The following is a 15,953-nucleotide window of genomic DNA, read 5'->3' on the forward strand; positions in this document are numbered from 1 at the left end:
TATCAACAAATCAAAATATATTTTATATATAAAATTATTCAAAGTAGCCACCCTTTGCCTTGATGACAGCTTTAAAACCCCTTGGCATTCTCTCAGTCAGCTTCATGATGTAGTCACCTGGAAATCATTTCAATTAACAGGTGTGCCATGTAAAAAGTTAATTTGTGGAAGATTTTTCCTTCTTTGAGCCAATCAGTTGTGTTGTGACAAGGTAGGGATGGTATACAGAAGATACCCCTGGGTCTTTAAATAGATTTTTAAGGTGCCAGGTTGGACAAATTTAACTACTTATCATGTTTAGATGTGCTGTCTATAATCACCCTGCAGTCAAACCTATTCATAAAATTTGATGTAATAATAGTATGTGAAATATTTTCATTACATTTGTCAAACTGTAAGTTGAAGAAACAAGTACTGTATTGCAGTTTAAAATAAATTAGTTCATAGTTAATCAAGAGAGGAAATAACACACAAAAAATAAATATTGGAATGAAGCTTATTATACATTAAATAAATAAATGATAACTGTTTTAGTCAGTGGACAGCACAGCTTGAAACCACAAATGACATAACTAATAAATATATAAACATACTTTGTTCAGCTCAGCTGTAATTTTGATTAACAATGAGATGCATAATATAAAAAGTAGTACATTGCACAAAAACATGTGGACTTTTAAGCCTATTATACATTTTCACTTGATCTTCTCAGATGCAGTCCTGTGTAGTCAAGTGATTTCCCATGCATTAAAGTCCCGTGATTTGCAGATATAGATGATTGGCTGTTCTTGTGATTACAATTGGCCACAGATGTTAGCGATGTCACCTCAGAAGAGACCGTTTCTGGTGGTGTACTGTACATTGTAAGATCTGCGTCTGTGCCAGTGTCTCCTTACAGCTGCACAACAGCCACATAGCAAGCACTGCAAAACAAAGATGGTAAAGTATGATTCACATGCTAAATCAATATCATTGCAGACATCGAACAGCTTATTTGATCATATACTTTGTAGAGTATTTTCGCAATACACAAGTGAACACAAGCCTATACGTACACATAGCAGGATCCACAGGGGTACCAGAATGATAGCGATGCCACAAGGGATGATAATGGCCAGAGCCCAGCCAGGAAAACCTCCATCACTTGTGGTATTGAAAGTAGTGGTCAGCAAGAGGGTAGGAAGTGGTGTGGTGCTGGTAGTTGTTGGGGCAACCGTGGTTGTTAGGAGACCTAGAGTACACATTTAAATACATTTTAGGGGGAATTATAAACAATAACATAGTGAACTATAACATATGAAACTGTTTTTGAGATTGAGTATTACACATACTGTACATGGTGTTTTATAACTTGCCGTAATAAAAAAACTGAAATGGCAAAAAAAGCAGCATACCTGAGACTTTTAAGACTTCCTCTAGAAAAGCACTAGGGAACTTGATGTCTTCCTCTTTGTATACATACATCATGTCTGCCCTGATTTGAGTGCCAACAATACTGTGGACGTAAAAAAAATTGTTTTGTGTGAGAGTTGAACATCTTCCCTCCATCCTGTTTAGCTGTACAAACAGCAGCTGTATGAAATCTGCAGACATTCTAAAGAGTGCAGTTGAGAAAGATGGGTTGGTTTACAGACATGACGTTGTACTTACGTGAAGTTGGCATTGGGAAAGACAAATTGTTTGCCATCTGATTTACTTAGAATATCATTGAGCTAAAAGGGGACAAAACAACAAGTTGTCAATTACTATCATGACCTGAACATGACCATGGATGTATCTACTGTATAAAAGTATCTTACTAGGCTGTTAATTGAATCCTGTATCTTGTTGTAGGTCTCACTGGTGAATGTGAGTCTATCTCTTCGAGACTCCATGGTGACATTGGTTATTTTGAAACCAAGATCGATGGCAAATGAAGTGTGTGTAAGTTCTGTGAGCAAACAAAAAAAGTGTTACTATAGACAACAGACCAAATGAACTGCTACAATATAGGAGTTTCAACATTAAAAAACATTCAAGAACTATTGAAGCAGTTGAATGTTTACCTATGAAAAGTTATATAGAGAGAGTGGAAATAAATGTCATGATATAAGCCTAATTTGTTGAACTCACTGATATAAGTTGCATTCTGGAAGGTGGTTTGAGTGTTTCTCTGAATGTTCAATTGGCGAGACAGTTGCTCGTTGATGACACCAAGGACATCATCCTCAGTGGGGACTGGTGTGTTGAGCTGGAACACCAGCCTAACAAAAACCATCACTGTGCCAAACCTAAGAGAAAATAGTAATAAATGAACATGTCAATTCCTAAAGAAAATGTGTGTGCTTGCTAGCGTGTCTTATAATTTTTTATGGCTGTGAAATAAGATATATTAGTGGCAGTGACTGCAGTAGTAATGGTAGGTAGATGGAAAAACGTTGGTTTTTGGTTTGGTTTGGTGTCTCTAGCTTGAACGGTTCAAGAGTTACTACTATTGTTGGTAGGTTATTACATGCTAGTTTCTACTTGTTTAAATGTGTATAGTTTATAACGTTATGATAATTGTTGTAGTACAAAAAGTTTAAATGCTCTAAAATATATATCTAAGTTGATTCCGTGTTTAACTTAAAGCGTTTAAGTGCGAGAGCGGGCTAAATTAATCAAATAATTAGATGTAAAAAATATGGTGGTTTTACCTTCAGCAAGCTGAGGTACTCAAACTGAGGTACTCAAAGAGCTTTTCTAAAGAATGGCTGACATTTTGAATGCTTTATGAAAATATTAGTAGTTAACGACCCACAAACAGATACACATGGTTCTTTGCTTCAAAGTTTCCTTGATTGACAAAGTGTTTATTCAATTGCATAAAATAATTCTACAAAAATGATCTTGCTTACCTGGTTGTTGATGTTACTGAAGCCATAGAAGTTGAGGTAAAAGTTGGAAGTACAATTGTGGTTGTACTTGTAGGTGCTGCAGTTGCAGTCATTGTTGGAGAAACAGTTGTGGTCGTTGTTGTAGGACCTGCAGGTTGAATTGCCATGCTAGAAGCTACAGTGGTGGTGGTGGTTGTAAGAGCTGGAGTTGCCATTGTTGGAGCTGCATTTGTAGTTGTCATTATGGCAGCTGAAGTTGTGGTTGTCATAGTAGAAGATACAGTTGTGGTGGTTATAGAAGCTTCAGTTATGGTTGTGGAAGTAGGAGCTTCTATGGTGCTGTTGATAGTAGGAGCAGTGGTAGTTCTCGTAAAAGCTGCAGTTGTGGTTGTCGTAGGAGCTTCAGTTGTCGTAGGAGCTGCAGTTGTCGTAGGAGCTGCAGTTGTAGGTGCTGCAGTTGTCGTTGGTGCTGCAGTTGTCGTAGTACGTGTTGCAGTTGTGGTTGCTGTACTAGGTGCAATTGTAGTTTCTGTAGCAAGTGCTCTAGTTGTAGTTGTAGTATCTACAAATGTTATAGTAAGAGCTGCAGTGGTTGTCGTAGGCGCTGCTGATGTGTTTGTAGTAGGAGCTGCAGTAGTAGGTACTGCAGTTGCAATGGTCAGAAGAGATACCGTTGTTGTCATACGAGCTGCAGTTGTCCTAGTAGCTGCAGTTGTCGTATGAGATGCAGTTGTCGTAGGCGCTACAGTTGTTGTTGCAGGTGTTGCTGTTGAAGTGATCGTAGGCGCTTCAGTTGTAGCTGTCATAGTAGGTGTGGTTGTTGTCGGAGATTCAGTTGTAGTAGTTGCTGCAGTTCTAGTGGTTGTAGGAGCTACAGATATTATTGTTGTAGGAGCTACAGTTGTTGCTGTAGGTGCTCCTGCTGTAATGGTCATAAGAGCAACAAATATTGTTGTAGGATCTGCAGTTGTGGTTGTAGCTGCAGTTGTGGTTGCGGTTGTCTTATTAGGTGCTGGAGTTGTCATTGTAATAGGAGTTGCAGTTGTCGTAGGAGTTGCAGTTGTCATAGTAGGTGCTTCAGTTGTGGTTGCCGTTGGAGCTTCAGCCGTAGATGTCGTAGGAGTTGCAGCTGTTGTAGGAACTACAATTGTAGTTTTTGTAGTAGGTGCTGCAATTGTGGTTGTTGTATGAGCTGCGGTTGTTGTAGGAGCCTCAGCTGTTGTAGTAGGTGCATCAGATGTGGATGTTGTAGTAGGAGCTGCAGTTGTTGTGGTAGAAGGAGCTGCAATGGTCAAAAAAGATGCAGTTGTCATAGGAATTGCATATATCGTAGGAGTTGCAGTAGTTTTGGTTGTCGTAGGAGGTGCTTCAATTGTTGTTGATGTCGTAGGAGCTATGGCGGTGTTTGTCGTAGAAGCTGAAGTTCTGGTTGTCATAGGAGCATCAATTGTGGTAGGAGCTGCATTGGTCAGAGGAGCTGCAGTTGTCGTAGAAGTTGCAGTTGTCGTTGTATATGCTGCAGTTGTGGTTGTCGTAGTTGGTGCAATTGTAGTTTCTGTAGCAGGTGCTCCAGTTGTATTTGTTGTAGTATCCACAGCTGTTGTAGTAAGAGCTGCAGTGGTTTTCGATGGTGTTGCTGTTGTGGCTGTAGTAGGGCCTACAGTTGTAGTAGGAGCTATAGTAGGTACTGCAGTTTTAGTGGTAAAAAGAGATACAGTTGTTGTCGTATGAGCTGCAGTTGCCATAGGAGCTGCAGTTGTCATTGCAGGTCTTGCTGTTGTGGAGGTCGTAGGAGCTTCAGTTGTAGCCGTCGTAGTAGGTGTGGTTGTTGTCGGAGCTTCAGTTGTAGCTGTCGTAGAATGTGTGGTTGTTTTCTGATATTCAGTTGTAGTAATTGCTGCAGTTGTAGCTGTTTTAGGAGCTACAGTTGTTGTAGTAGGAGCTACAGTTGTTGGTGTAGGTGCTCCTGCTGTATTGGTCATAAGAGCAACTGATATTGTTGTACGATCTGCAGTTGTCATTGTTGGAGCTGCTTTTGACGTCGTAGAAGATGCAGCTGTCGTAGGAGCTGCTGTTGTCGCAGGATCTGCAGTTGAGGTTGTAGCAGTAGGTGCATTCGCGGTTGTCATAGTATTTGCTGCAGTCATAGTGGTTGTAGGAGCTAAAGTTGTAGAAGGTGCTGCAGATGAGGTTGTCGTAGGATCTGCAGAAGTAGTTGTTGTAGGAGCTACATTTGTTGTAGTAGGAGCTGCAGTGGTCGTAGTAGATGCTTCAGTTGTCGTAGGTGCTGCAGTTGTCGTAGCAGCTGAAGTTGTGGTTGTCGTAGTAGGTGTGGTTGTTGTCGGAGCTTCAGTTGTAGCTGTCGTAGTAGGTGTGGTTGTAGTCTGTGCTTCAGTTGTAGTAGTTACTGCAGTTGTAGCTGTTTTAGGAGTTTCAGTTGTTTTAGTAGGAGTTGTGGTTGTAGCACAAGGTGCAGTTGCTGTTGCTGTTGTCGAAGTAGTTGCTGCAGTCATAGTGGTTGTAGGAGCTAAAGTTGTAGAAGGTGATGCAATTGAGAGTTTCGTAGGAGCTGCAGAAGTAGTTGTTGTAGGAGCTACTGTTGTCGTAGTAGGAGCTGCAGTGGTCGTAATAGGTGCTGCAGTTGTCGTAGGTGCTGCTGTTGTCGTAGTAGGTGCTGCAGTTGTCGTAGAAGCTGCAGTTGTCGTTGTAGGTGCTGCAGTTGTGGTTGTCGTAGTAGGTGCAATTGTAGTTTCTGTCGCAGGTGCTCCAGATTTATTTGTTGTAGTATCTACAGCTGTTGTAGTAAGAGCTGCTGTGGTTGTCGAAGGTGTTGCTGTTGTGGCTGTAGTAGGGGCTACAGTTGTAGTAGGAGCTGTAGTAGGTTCTGCAGTTGTAGTGGTAAAAAGAGATACAGCTGTTGTCGAAGGAGCTGCAGTTGTCGTAGTAGCTGTCACAGTTGTCGTAGTAGCTGTCGCAGTTGTCGTAGTAGGTGTCGCCGTTGTCGTAGGTGCTGCAGTTGTCGTAGTAGGTGCTGCAGTTGTCGTGGATGCTGCTGTTGTCTTTGTAGGGGCTGCAGTTGTGCTTGTCGTAGTAGGTGCAATTGTAGTTTCTGTCGCAGGTGCTCCAGTTGTAGTTGTTGTAGTATCTACAGCTGTTGTAGTATGAGCTGCCGTGGTTGTCGAAGGTGTTGCTGTTGTGGCTGTAATAGGGGCTACTGTTGTAGTAGGAGCTGTAGTGTGTTCTGCAGATTTAGTGGTAAAAAGAGATACAGCTGTTGTCGAAGGAGCTGCAGTTGTCGTAGGAGCTGCTGTTGTCGTAGGAGCTGCAGTTGTCGTTGCAGGTGTTGCTGTTGTAGAGGTCGTAGGAGCTTTAGTTGTAGCTGTCGTAGAGGGTGTGGTTGTTGTCGGAGCTTCAGTTGTAGCCGTCGTGGTTGGTGTGGTTGTTGTCGGAGCTTCAGTTGTAGTAGTTGCTGTAGTTTTAGCTGTTTTAGGAGCTACAGTTGTTGTAGTAGAAGCTACAGTTGTTGTAGGTTCAGTTGCTGTAGTGCTCGTAAGAGCAAGTAATGTTGTAGTAGGATCTGCAGTTGTGCTTGTTGCTGTAGGTGCAATGGTGGTTGTCGTAGTAGTTGCTGCAGTCATAGTGGTTGTAGCAGCTAAAGTTGTAGAAGGTGCTGCAGTTGACGTCATAGGAGCTGCAGAAGTAGCTGTTGTAGGAGCTACAGTTGTCGTCGCTGGAGCTGCTTTTGTCGTCGTAGAAGCTGCTAATGTCGTGGGAGCTTCAGTTTTCATAGTAGAAGCTGCAGTTGTCGTAGTAGGTGCTGCAGTTGTCGTAGTAGGTGCTGCAGTTGTCGTAGTAGGTGCTGCAGTTGTCGTAGTCCACCTGGCCATGCTGCTGCTCCAGTTTCAACTGTTCTGCCTGCGGCTACGGAACCCTGACCTGTTCACCGGACGTGCTTGTTGCACCCTCGACAATTACTATGATTATTATTATTTGACCATGCTGGTCATTTACGAACATTTTTACATCTTGACCATGTTCTGTTATAATATCCACCCGGCACAGCCAGAAGAGGACTGGCCACCCCTCATAGCCTGGTTCCTCTCTAGGTTTCTTCCTAGGTTTTTGGCCTTTCTCAGGAGTTTTTCCTAGGGAGTTTTTCCCAGCCACCGTGCTTCTTTCACATGCATTGCTTGCTGTTTGGGGTTTTAGGCTGGGTTTCTGTACAGCACTTTGAGATTTCAGCTGATGTACGAAGGGCTATATAAATAAATTTGATTTGATTTGATTTGATTAGTAGCTGTCGCAGTTGGCGTAGTAGCTGTCGCAGTTGTCATAGTAGCTGTCGCAGTTGTCGTAGTAGCTGTCGCATTTGTCGTAGTAGGTGTCGCGGTTGTCGTAGGTGCTGCAGTTGTCGTAGTAGGTGCTGCAGTTGTCGTGGATGCTGCTGTTGTCTTTGTAGGTGCTGCAGTTGTGGTTGTCGTAGTAGGTGCAATTGTAGTTTCTGTCGCAGGTGCTCCAGTTGTAGTTTTTGTAGTATCTACAGCTGTTGTAGTAAGAGCTGCCGTGGTTGTCGAAGGTGTTGCTGTTGTGGCTGTAGTAGGGGCTACAGTTGCAGTAGGAGCTGTAGTAGGTTCTGCAGTTGTAGTGGTAAAAAGAGATACAGCTGTTGTCGAAGGAGCTGCAGTTGTCGTAGGAGCTGCTGTTCTCGTAGGAGCTGCAGTTGTTGTTGCAGGTGTTGCTGTTGTAGAGGTCGTAGGAGCTTCAGTTGTAGCTGTCGTAGTGGGTGTGGTTGTTGTCGGAGCTTCAGTTGTAGCTGTCGTAGTTGGTGTGGTTGTTGTCGGAGCTTCAGTTGTTGTAGTTTCTGTAGTTTTAACTGTTTTAGGAGCTACAGTTGTTGTAGTAGGACCTACAGTTGTTGTAGTTTCAGCTGCTGTAGTGCTCGTAAGAGCAAGTAATGTTGTAGTAGGATCTGCAGTTGTGCTTGTTGCTGTAGGTGCAATGGTGGTTGTCGTAGTAGTTGCTGCAGTCATAGTGGTTGTAGCAGCTAAAGTTGTAGAAGGTGCTGCAGTTGACGTCGTAGGAGCTGCAGAAGTAGCTGTTGTAGGAGCTACAGTTGTCGTCGCTGGAGCTGCTTTTGTCGTCGTAGAAGCTGCTAATGTCGTAGGAGCTTCAGTTGTCATAGTAGAAGCTGCAGTTGTCGTAGTAGGTGCTACAGTTGTCGTATTAGTTGGTGCAGTTTTCGAAGTAGGTGCTGCAGTTGTCATAGTAGGTGCTGCAGTTGTCGTAGTAGGTGCTGCAGTTGTCGTAGTAGGTGTCGCAGTTGTCGTAGTAGGTGTCGCAGTTGTCGTAGGTGCTGCAGTTCTCGTAGTAGGTGCTGCAGTTGTCGTACTAGCTGTCGCAGTTGTCGTAGTAGCTGCCGCAGTTGTCGTAGTAGGTGTCGCAGTTGTCGAAGCAGGTGCTGCAGTTGTCGTGGATGCTGCTGTTGTCTTTGTAGTTGCTGCAGTTGTGGTTGTCGTAGTAGGTGCAATTGTAGTTTCTGTCGCAGGTGCTCCAGTTGTAGTTGTTGTAGTATCTACAGCGATTGTAGTAAGACCTGCCGTGGTTGTCGAAGGTGTTGCTGTTGTGGCTGTAGTAAGGGCTATAGTTGTAGTAGGAGCTGTAGTATGTTCTTCAGTTGTAGTGGTAAAAAGAGATACAGTTGTTGTCGTATGAGCTGCAGTTGTCGTAGGAGCTGCTGTTGTCGTAAGAGCTGCAGTTGTCGTTGCAGGTGTTGCTGTTGTAGAGGTCGTAGGAGCTTCAGTTGTAGCTGTCGTCGTTGGTGTGGTTGTTGTCGGAGCTTCAGTTGTTGTAGTTGCTGTAGTTTTAGCTGTTTTAGGAGCTACAGTTGGTGTAGTAGAAACTACAGTTGTAGGTTCAGCTGCTGTAGTGCTCGTAAGAGCAAGTAATGTTGTAGTGGGATCTGCAGTTGTGCTTGTTGCTGTAGGTGCAATGGTGGTTGTCGTAGTAGTGGCTGCAGTCATAGTGGTTGTAGGAGCAAAAGTTGTAAAAGGTGCTGCAGTTGACGTTGTCGTAGGAGCTGCAGAAGTAGCTGTTGTAGGAGCTACAGTTGTCGTATTAGGTGGTGCAGTTTTCGAAGTAGGTGCTGCAGTTGTCATAGTAGGTGCTGCAGTTGTCATAGTAGGTGCTGCAGTTGTTGTAGTAGGTGCTGCAGTTGTCGTAGTAGCTGTCGCAGTTGTCGTAGTAGCTGTCGCATTTGTCGTAGTAGCTGTCGCAGTTGTCGTAGTAGCTGCCGCAGTTGTCGTAGTAGGTGTCGCAGTTGTCGTAGTAGGTGCTGCAGTTGTCGTAGTAGGTGCTGCAGTTGTCGTGGATGCTGCTGTTGTCTTTGTAGGTGCTGCAGTTGTGGTTGTCGTAGTAGGTGCAATTGTAGTTTCTGTCGCAGGTGCTCCAGTTGTAGTTGTTGTAGGAGCTGCTGTTGTCGTAGGAGCTGCAGTTGTCGTTGCAGGTGTTGCTGTTGTAGAGGTCGTAGGAGCTTCAGTTGTAGCTGTCGTAGAGGGTGTGGTTGTTGTCGAAGATTCAGTTGTAGCTGTCGTAGTTGGTGTGGTTGTTGTCGGAGCGTCAGTTGTTGTAGTTGCTGTAAGTTTAGCTGTTTTAGGAGCTACAGTTGTTGTAGTAGGAGCTACAGTTGTTGTAGGTTCAGCTGCTTTAGTGCTCGTAGGAGCAAGTAATGTTGTAGTAGGATCTGCAGTTGTGCTTGTTGCTGTAGGTGCAATGGTGGTTGTCGTAGTAGTTGCTGCAGTCATAGTGGTTGTAGGAGCTAAAGTTGTAGAAGGTGCTGCAGTTGAGGTTGTCGTAAGAGCTGCAGAAGTAGCTGTTGTAGGAGCTACAGTTGTCATCGCTGGAGCTGGTTTTGTCGTTGTAGAAGCTGCTGAAGAGCTTCAGTTGTCATAGTAGGAGCTACAGTTGTCGTAGTAGGTGCTGCAGTTCTCGTAGTAGGTGCTGCAGTTGTCGTAGTAGCTGTTGCAGTTGTCGTAGTAGCTGTCACAGTTGTCGGAGTAGGTGTCGCAGTTGTCGTAGTAGGTGCTACAGTTGTCGTAGAAGGTGCTGCAGTTTTCGTGGATGCTGCTGTTGTCTTTGTAGGTGCTGCAGTTGTGGTTGTCGTAGTAGGTGCAAATGTAGTTTCTGTCGCAGGTGCTCCAGTTGTAGTTGTTGTAGTATCTACAGCTGTTGTAGTAAGAGCTGCCGTGGTTGTCGAAGGTGTTGCTGTTGTGGCTGTAGTAGGGGCTACTGTTGTAGTAGGAGCTGCAGTAGGTTCTGCAGTTGTAGTGGTAAAAAGAGATACAGCTGTTGTCGAAGGAGCTGCAGTTGTCTTAGGAGCTGCTGTTGTCGTAGGAGCTGCAGTTGTCGTTGCAGGTGTTGCAGTTGTAGAGGTCGTAGGAGCTTTAGTTGTAGCTGTCGTAGAGGGTGTGGTTGTTGTCGGAGCTTCAGTTGTTGTAGTTGCTGTAGTTTTAGCTGTTTTAGGAGCTACAGTTGTTGTAGTAGGAGCTACAGTTGTTGTAGGTTCAGCTGCTGTAGTGCTCGTAAGAGCAAGTAATGTTGTAGTAGGATCTGCAGTTGTGCTTGTTGCTGTAGTTGTAATGGTGGTTGTCGTAGTAGTTGCTGCAGTCATAGTGGTTGTAGGAGCTAAAGTTGTAGAAGGTGCGGCAGTTGAGGTTGTCGTAAGAGCTGCAGAAGTAGCTGTTGTAGGAGCTACAGTTGTCGTCGCTGGAGCTGCTTTTGTCGTCGTAGAAGCTGCTGATGTCGTAGGAGCTTCAGTTGTCATAGTAGGAGCTACAAATGTCATAGTAGGTGCTGCAGTTGCCGTAGTAGGTGCTGCAGTTGCCGTAGTAGGTGTCGCAGTTGTCGTAGTAGGTGTCGCAGTTGTCGTAGTAGGTACTGCAGTTGTCGTAGTAGGTGCTGCATTTGTCGTAGTAGGGGCTGCAGTTGTCGTGGATGCTGCTGTTGTCTTTGTAGGTGCTGCAGTTGTGGTTGTCGTAGTAGGTGCAATTGTAGTTTCTGTCGCAGGTGCTCCAGTTGTAGTTGTTGTAGTAGCTACAGCTGTTGTAGTAAGTGCTGCCGTGGTTGTCGAAGGTGTTGCTGTTGTGGCTGTAGTAGGGGCTACAGTTGTAGTAGGTTCTGCAGTTGTAGTGGTAAAAAGAGATACAGTTGTATTCGTATGAGCTGCAGTTGTCGTAGGATCTGCTGTTGTCGTAGGAGCTGCTGTTGTCGTCGGAGCTGCTGTTGTCGTAGGAGCTGCTGTAGTCGTAGGAGCTGCAGTTGTCGTTGCAGGTGTTGCTGTTGTAGAGGTCGTAGGAGCTTCAGTTGTAGCTGTCGTTGAGGGTGTGGTTGTTGTTGGAGCTTCAGTTGTAGCTGTCGTAGTTGGTGTTGTTGTTGTCGGAGCTTCAGTTGTTGTAGTTGCTGTAGTTTTAGCTGTAGTAGGAGCTACAGTTGTTGTAGGTTCAGTTGCTGTAGTGCTCGTAAGAGCAAGTAATGTTGTAGTAGGATCTGCAGTTGTGCGTGTTGCTGTAGGTGCAATGGTGGTTGTCGTAGTAGTTGCTGCAGTCATAGTGGTTGTAGGAGCTAAAGTTGTAGAAGGTGCTGCAGTTGAGGTTGTTGTAGGAGCTGCAGAAGTAGCTGTTGTAGGAGCTACAGTTGTCGTCGCTGGAGCTGCTTTTGTCGTCGTAGAAGCTGCTGATGTCGTAGGAGCTTCAGTTGTCGTAGTAGGTGCTGCAGTTGTCGTAGTAGGTGCTGCAGTTGTCGTAGTAGGTGTCGCAGTTGTCGTAGTAGGTGTCGCAGTTGTCGTAGTAGCTGTCGCAGTTGTCGTAGTAGCTGTCGCAGTTGTCGTAGTAGGTGCTGCAGTTGTCGTAGTAGGTGCTGCAGTTGTCGTAGTAGCTGTTGCAGTTGTCGTAGTAGGTGTCGCAGTTGTCGTAGGTGCTGCAGTTGTCGTTTTAGGTGCTGCAGTTGTCGTGGATGCTTCTGTTGTCTTTGTAGGTGCTGCAGTTGTGGTTGTCGTAGTAGGTGCAATTGTAGTTTCTGTCGCAAGTGCTTCAGTTGTAGTTGTTGTAGTATCTACAGCTGTTGTAGTAAGAGCTGCCGTGGTTGTCGAAGGTGTTGCTGTTGTGGCTGTAGTAGGGGCAACAGTTGTAGTAGGATCTGTAGTTTGTTCTGCAGTTGTAGTGGTAAAAAGAGATACAGTTGTTGTCGTAGGAGCTGCAGTTGTCGTAGGAGCTGCTATTGTTGTAGGAGCTGCAGTTGTCGTTGCAGGTGTTGCTGTTGTAGAGGTCGTAGGAGCTTCAGTTGTAGCTGTCGTAGTTGGTGTGGTTGTTGTCGGAACTTCAGTTGTAGTAGTTGCTGTAGTAGGTTCTGCAATTGTAGTGGTAAAAAGCGATACAGTTGTTGTCGTATGAGCTGCTGTTGTCATAGGAGCTGCTGTTGTCGTAGGAGCTGCAGTTGTCGTTGCAGGTGTTGCTGTTGTAGAGGTCGTAGGAGCTTCAGTTGTAGCTGTCGTAGAGGGTGTGGTTGTTGTCGGAGCTTCAGTCGTACCTTTCGTAGTAGGTGTGGTTGTTGTCGGAGCTTCAGTTGTAGCTGTTGTAGTTGGTGTGGTGGTTGTCGGAGCTTCAGTTGTAGTAGCTGCTGTAGTTTTAGCTGTTTTAGGAGCTACAGTTGTTGTAGTAGGAGCTACTGTTGTTGAAGGTTCAGCTGCTGTAGTGCTCGTAAGAGCAAGTAAGGTTGTAGTAGGATCTGCAGTTGTGCTTGATGCTGTAGGTGCAATGGTGGTTGTCGTAGTAGTTGCTGCAGTCAGAGTGGTTGTAGGAGCTAAAGTTGTAGAAGGTGCTGCAGTTGAGGTTGTCGTAAGAGCTGCAGAAGTAGCTGTTGTAGGAGCTACAGTTGTCGTCGCTGGAGCTGCTTTTGTCGTCGTAGAAGCTGCTGATGTCGTAGGAGCTTCAGTTGTCATAGTAGGTGCTGCAGTTGTCATAGTAGGTGCTGCAGTTGTCGTAGTAGGTGCTGCAGTTGTCGTAGTAGGTGCTGCAGTTGTCGTAGTAGGTGCTGCAGTTGTCGTAGTAGGTGCTGCAGTTGTCGTAGTAGGTTCTGCAATTGTCGTAGTCGGTGTCGCAGTTGTCGTAGTAGGTGTTGCAGTTGTCGTAGGTGCTTCAGTTGTTGTAGTAGGTGCTGCTGTTGTCGTGGATGCTGCTGTTGTCTTTGTAGGTACTGCAGTTGTGGTTGTCATAGTAGGTGCAATTGTAGTTTCTGTCGCAGGTGCTCCAGTTATAGTTATTGTGTCTACTGCTGTTGTAGTAAGAGCTGCAGTGGTTGTCGTAGTTGCTGCTGTTGTCGTAGTAGATGCTTCAGTTTTGGTTGTCATAGTAGGTGCAATTGTAGTTTCTGTAGCAGTTCCTCCAGATGTAGTTGTAGTATCTACTGCTCTTGTAGTAAGATCTGAGGTGGTTGTCGTAGGTGCTGCTGTTGTCATAGCAGGTGCTTCAGTTGTGGTTGTCGTAGTAGGAGCTGCATTTGCTGTAGTAGGTGCTGCAGTTGTGGTTGTCGTCCTAGGTGCAATTGTAGTTTCTGTAGCAGGTGCTCCAGTTGTAGTTATTGTAATATCTACAGCTGTTATAGTAAGAGCTGCAGTGGTTGTCGTTGGTGTTGCTGTTGTGGCTGTAGTATTAGCTACAGTTGTATTAGGAACTGTCGTAGGTTCTGCAGTTGTAGTGGTAAAAAGATATACAGTTGTTATCGTAGGAGCTGCAGTTGTCGTAGGAGCTGCAGTTGTCGTAGGAGCTATAGTTGTTGTTGCAGGTGTTGCTGTTGTAGTGGTCGTGGGAGCTTCAGTCTTAGATGTTGTAGTAGGTGTCGTTGTTGTCGGAGCTTCAGTTGTAGCTGTCGCTGTTGGTGTGGTTGTTGTTGTAGCTTCAGTTGTAGTAGTTGCTGCAGTTGTAGTGGTTGTAGGATCTACAGATACTATTGTTGAAGGAGCTACAGTTGTTGCTGTGGGTGCTGCAGTTGTCGTAGTAGGTGCTGCAATTATCGTAGTAGGTATTGCAGTTGTCGTAGGTGCTGCAGTTGTTGAAGTAGGTACTGCAGTTGTCGTTGTAGGTGCTGCAGTTGCCGTTGTAGGTGCTGCAGTTGTGGTTGTCGTAGTAGTTGCAATTGTAGTTTCTGTAGCAGGTGCTCCAGATGTGGTTGTGGTGTCTACTGCTGTTGTAGTAAGAGCAACAGTGGTTGTCATGGGTGCTGCTGTTATAGTAGGTGCTTCAGTTGTGGTTGTCGTAGTAGGAGCTGCATTTGCCTTAGTTGGTGCTGCAGTTGTGGTTGTCGAAGTAGGTGCAATTGTAGTTTCTGTAGCAGGTGCCCCAGTTGTAGTTGTTGTAGTATCTACAGCTGTTGTAGTAAGAGCTGCAGTGGTTGTTGAAGGTGTTGCTGTTGTGGCTGTAGTAGGGGCTACAGTTGTAGTAGGAGCTATAGTAGGTACTGCAGTTGTAGTGCTAAAAAGACTTACAGTTGTTGTCGTATGAGCTGCAGTTGTCGTAGGAGCTGCAGTTGTAGTTGCAGGTCTTGCTGTTGTGGAGGTCGTAGGAGCTTCAGTTGTAGCTGTCGTAGAGGGTGTGGTTGTTGTCGGAGCTTCAGTTGTAGCTGTCGTAGTAGGTGTGGTTGTTGTCGGAGCTTCAGTTGTAGAAGTAGCTGCAGTTGTTGTAGGAGCTACACTTGTTGTTGTGAGAGATACAGTTGCTGTTGTTGGATTTACAGTTGTTGGCGTAGGGATTTCAGTTGTAGTTGTTGTAGTAGGTGCTGCAGTTGTGGTCGAATCTCCATGTGTAATCCAGCAAAAAAACACTGGGATTTTTAAGATGAATGGTTAAGGTGTTTTGTCGTGCATAATATCAATATTTCCAAGATTACCCTTCATCAGCATGGTGCAGGTTTTATATCTTCATATTCAATAAATAATTATCATTTGTAGCCACACAAATTAAATTATGAAATAAATCCCTTGATTGTATAATACCGTATTGATATTAGTACACTTGAGTTGTATTTTATGTTTGTTTACAAGATGGCACATTTTTCATTACAGTAGTGGTAATATAATTCAAGTAATATACAGCAGTGTGATAATGCTTACCGCTTAGAATTTAGTCATTTTCCTTTTTTATTTTTTGGAAATGTATTTAATCGAGGTGAGACATTTGACAGACTAGGCAAAATGTAAAATTGCCCCATGAAAAATCCTATGCATTGTACATTAACATCATATGCAAATAATACGTACATCATTTCATTGCTCATTATTATAATTACATGATCTAAATGTATATGGTCTAGTCTTGCCTTTTTGGTTGTTAATATTTTGATTCAGGATTAAAACACGGGTTGGCATGCAGTTAGCAATTAGTAAAAACTGAGTTAGAAACAAGAACACGGAATGAAATTCAGTGTACTACATACCCATGGTGATAAACGTAGCTGTCAGTTTATGTGTCTTCATTTTGATACAGTTGTTTTCTGAATAGGAAGAAAAATATAAAATGTTTTTGACAGGTCATGTGAACCACTATTAATGTGCAACGGTGGATTCCATTCAATGTAATGTGTAACTTGGTAAGGAAATATATGCACTTGAACTCATTTATGTGTGCCAGACCAAGAAGTGTAAATAATTATGCATTCAAGACATCTTAGTGAATAAAAGTGTTCTATACTTTTTCATGGAATAACTTGTGTAGAATAGCAGAGAAAATAAGGCAACAAAATGTGGAAGTTTTGCAATTGTACATATACATATTCAGTGACAGAATAGAAGTTGTAGTTTAGAAAAAGTGTAAAGGTGTTAACATATAACACATACATAATAACCATAATCTTCATAGTTTCAATGTTTTTGCTTACATGATAATTTTTGGATTTTGATCCTTATTTATAAAAACATTTTACCTTGTAATATTTGTTTGTATTTCTATGTTTTTTACTGTGAGCAAATATATATTTGTTTTAAATCAAAGCTTTTCCATTTATATATTCCATTATACAGTAAAGGTTATTACTTACCTACAGAAAACACTTCAA

General features: G+C 43.9%; 3 protein-coding genes and 1 long non-coding RNA gene across 4 annotated transcripts; all 4 read right to left on the reverse strand.

Moving 5' to 3' along the window:
• Nucleotides 1-887: 887 nt before the first annotated feature.
• Nucleotides 888-2,049, reverse strand: LOC115173669 (uncharacterized). Its single transcript, XR_003871645.1, has 4 exons — nt 1,651-2,049; nt 1,395-1,495; nt 1,056-1,231; nt 888-923 (listed from the first exon to the last, which is right to left on the reverse strand). It is a non-coding gene; the product is annotated as an uncharacterized LOC115173669 (long non-coding RNA).
• A 1,267-nt stretch (nt 2,050-3,316) lies between these two features.
• LOC115173663 (mucin-5AC-like) lies at nt 3,317-5,447 on the reverse strand (the record flags this gene model as incomplete). Its single annotated transcript, XM_029731969.1, has 1 exon — nt 3,317-5,447. A coding segment is annotated over exon 1 (2,052 nt), but the record flags the coding sequence as incomplete, so codon positions are not given.
• Nucleotides 5,448-5,627: 180 nt separating this feature from the next.
• LOC115173173 (mucin-5AC-like) lies at nt 5,628-9,803 on the reverse strand. Its single transcript, XM_029731099.1, has 4 exons — nt 7,601-9,803; nt 7,463-7,488; nt 6,445-6,612; nt 5,628-6,096 (listed from the first exon to the last, which is right to left on the reverse strand). Exons 1-4 carry the CDS (start codon nt 9,746-9,748, stop codon nt 5,628-5,630), a joined length of 2,811 nt encoding a protein of 936 aa, XP_029586959.1. The 5' UTR covers nt 9,749-9,803.
• A 611-nt stretch (nt 9,804-10,414) lies between these two features.
• LOC115173174 (cell wall protein DAN4-like) lies at nt 10,415-15,701 on the reverse strand. Its single transcript, XM_029731100.1, has 6 exons — nt 15,336-15,701; nt 14,086-14,723; nt 13,564-13,589; nt 12,645-12,833; nt 11,409-11,597; nt 10,415-10,661 (listed from the first exon to the last, which is right to left on the reverse strand). The coding sequence occupies exons 1-6, from the start codon at nt 15,373-15,375 to the stop codon at nt 10,415-10,417; spliced, it is 1,329 nt and encodes a 442-aa protein (XP_029586960.1). The 5' UTR covers nt 15,376-15,701.
• Between the last annotated feature and the right edge of the window lie 252 nt (nt 15,702-15,953).

This window comes from Salmo trutta, chromosome 34 (genome assembly GCF_901001165.1).
Source record: "Salmo trutta chromosome 34, fSalTru1.1, whole genome shotgun sequence".
Taxonomy (NCBI): domain Eukaryota; kingdom Metazoa; phylum Chordata; class Actinopteri; order Salmoniformes; family Salmonidae; genus Salmo; species Salmo trutta.

What these genes read in the sequence shown, in the direction of transcription:
- LOC115173173 (XM_029731099.1), bottom strand. Translation starts at nt 9,748, where the DNA reads ATGACAACTGTAGCTCCTACAACAGCTACTTCTGCAGCTCTTACGACA. An exon ending in CTACAGCTCCTACTGCAACT is followed by an intron (nt 6,613 to 7,462) that starts GTAGCCCCTACT and finishes CGACATTAGCAG; the next exon opens with CTTCTACGACGACAAAAGCA. An exon ending in CATTGCACCTACAGCAACAA is followed by an intron (nt 6,097 to 6,444) that starts GCACAACTGCAG and finishes CTAAATCTGCAG; the next exon opens with AACACACTACAGCTCCTACT.
- LOC115173174 (XM_029731100.1), bottom strand. Translation starts at nt 15,375, where the DNA reads ATGAAGACACATAAACTGACAGCTACGTTTATCACCATGG. An exon ending in AGCTACGTTTATCACCATGG is followed by an intron (nt 14,724 to 15,335) that starts GTATGTAGTACA and finishes TAAAAATCCCAG; the next exon opens with TGTTTTTTTGCTGGATTACA. An exon ending in CATTGCACCTACAGCAACAC is followed by an intron (nt 10,662 to 11,408) that starts GCACAACTGCAG and finishes TGACAACTGAAG; the next exon opens with CTCCTACGACATCAGCAGCT.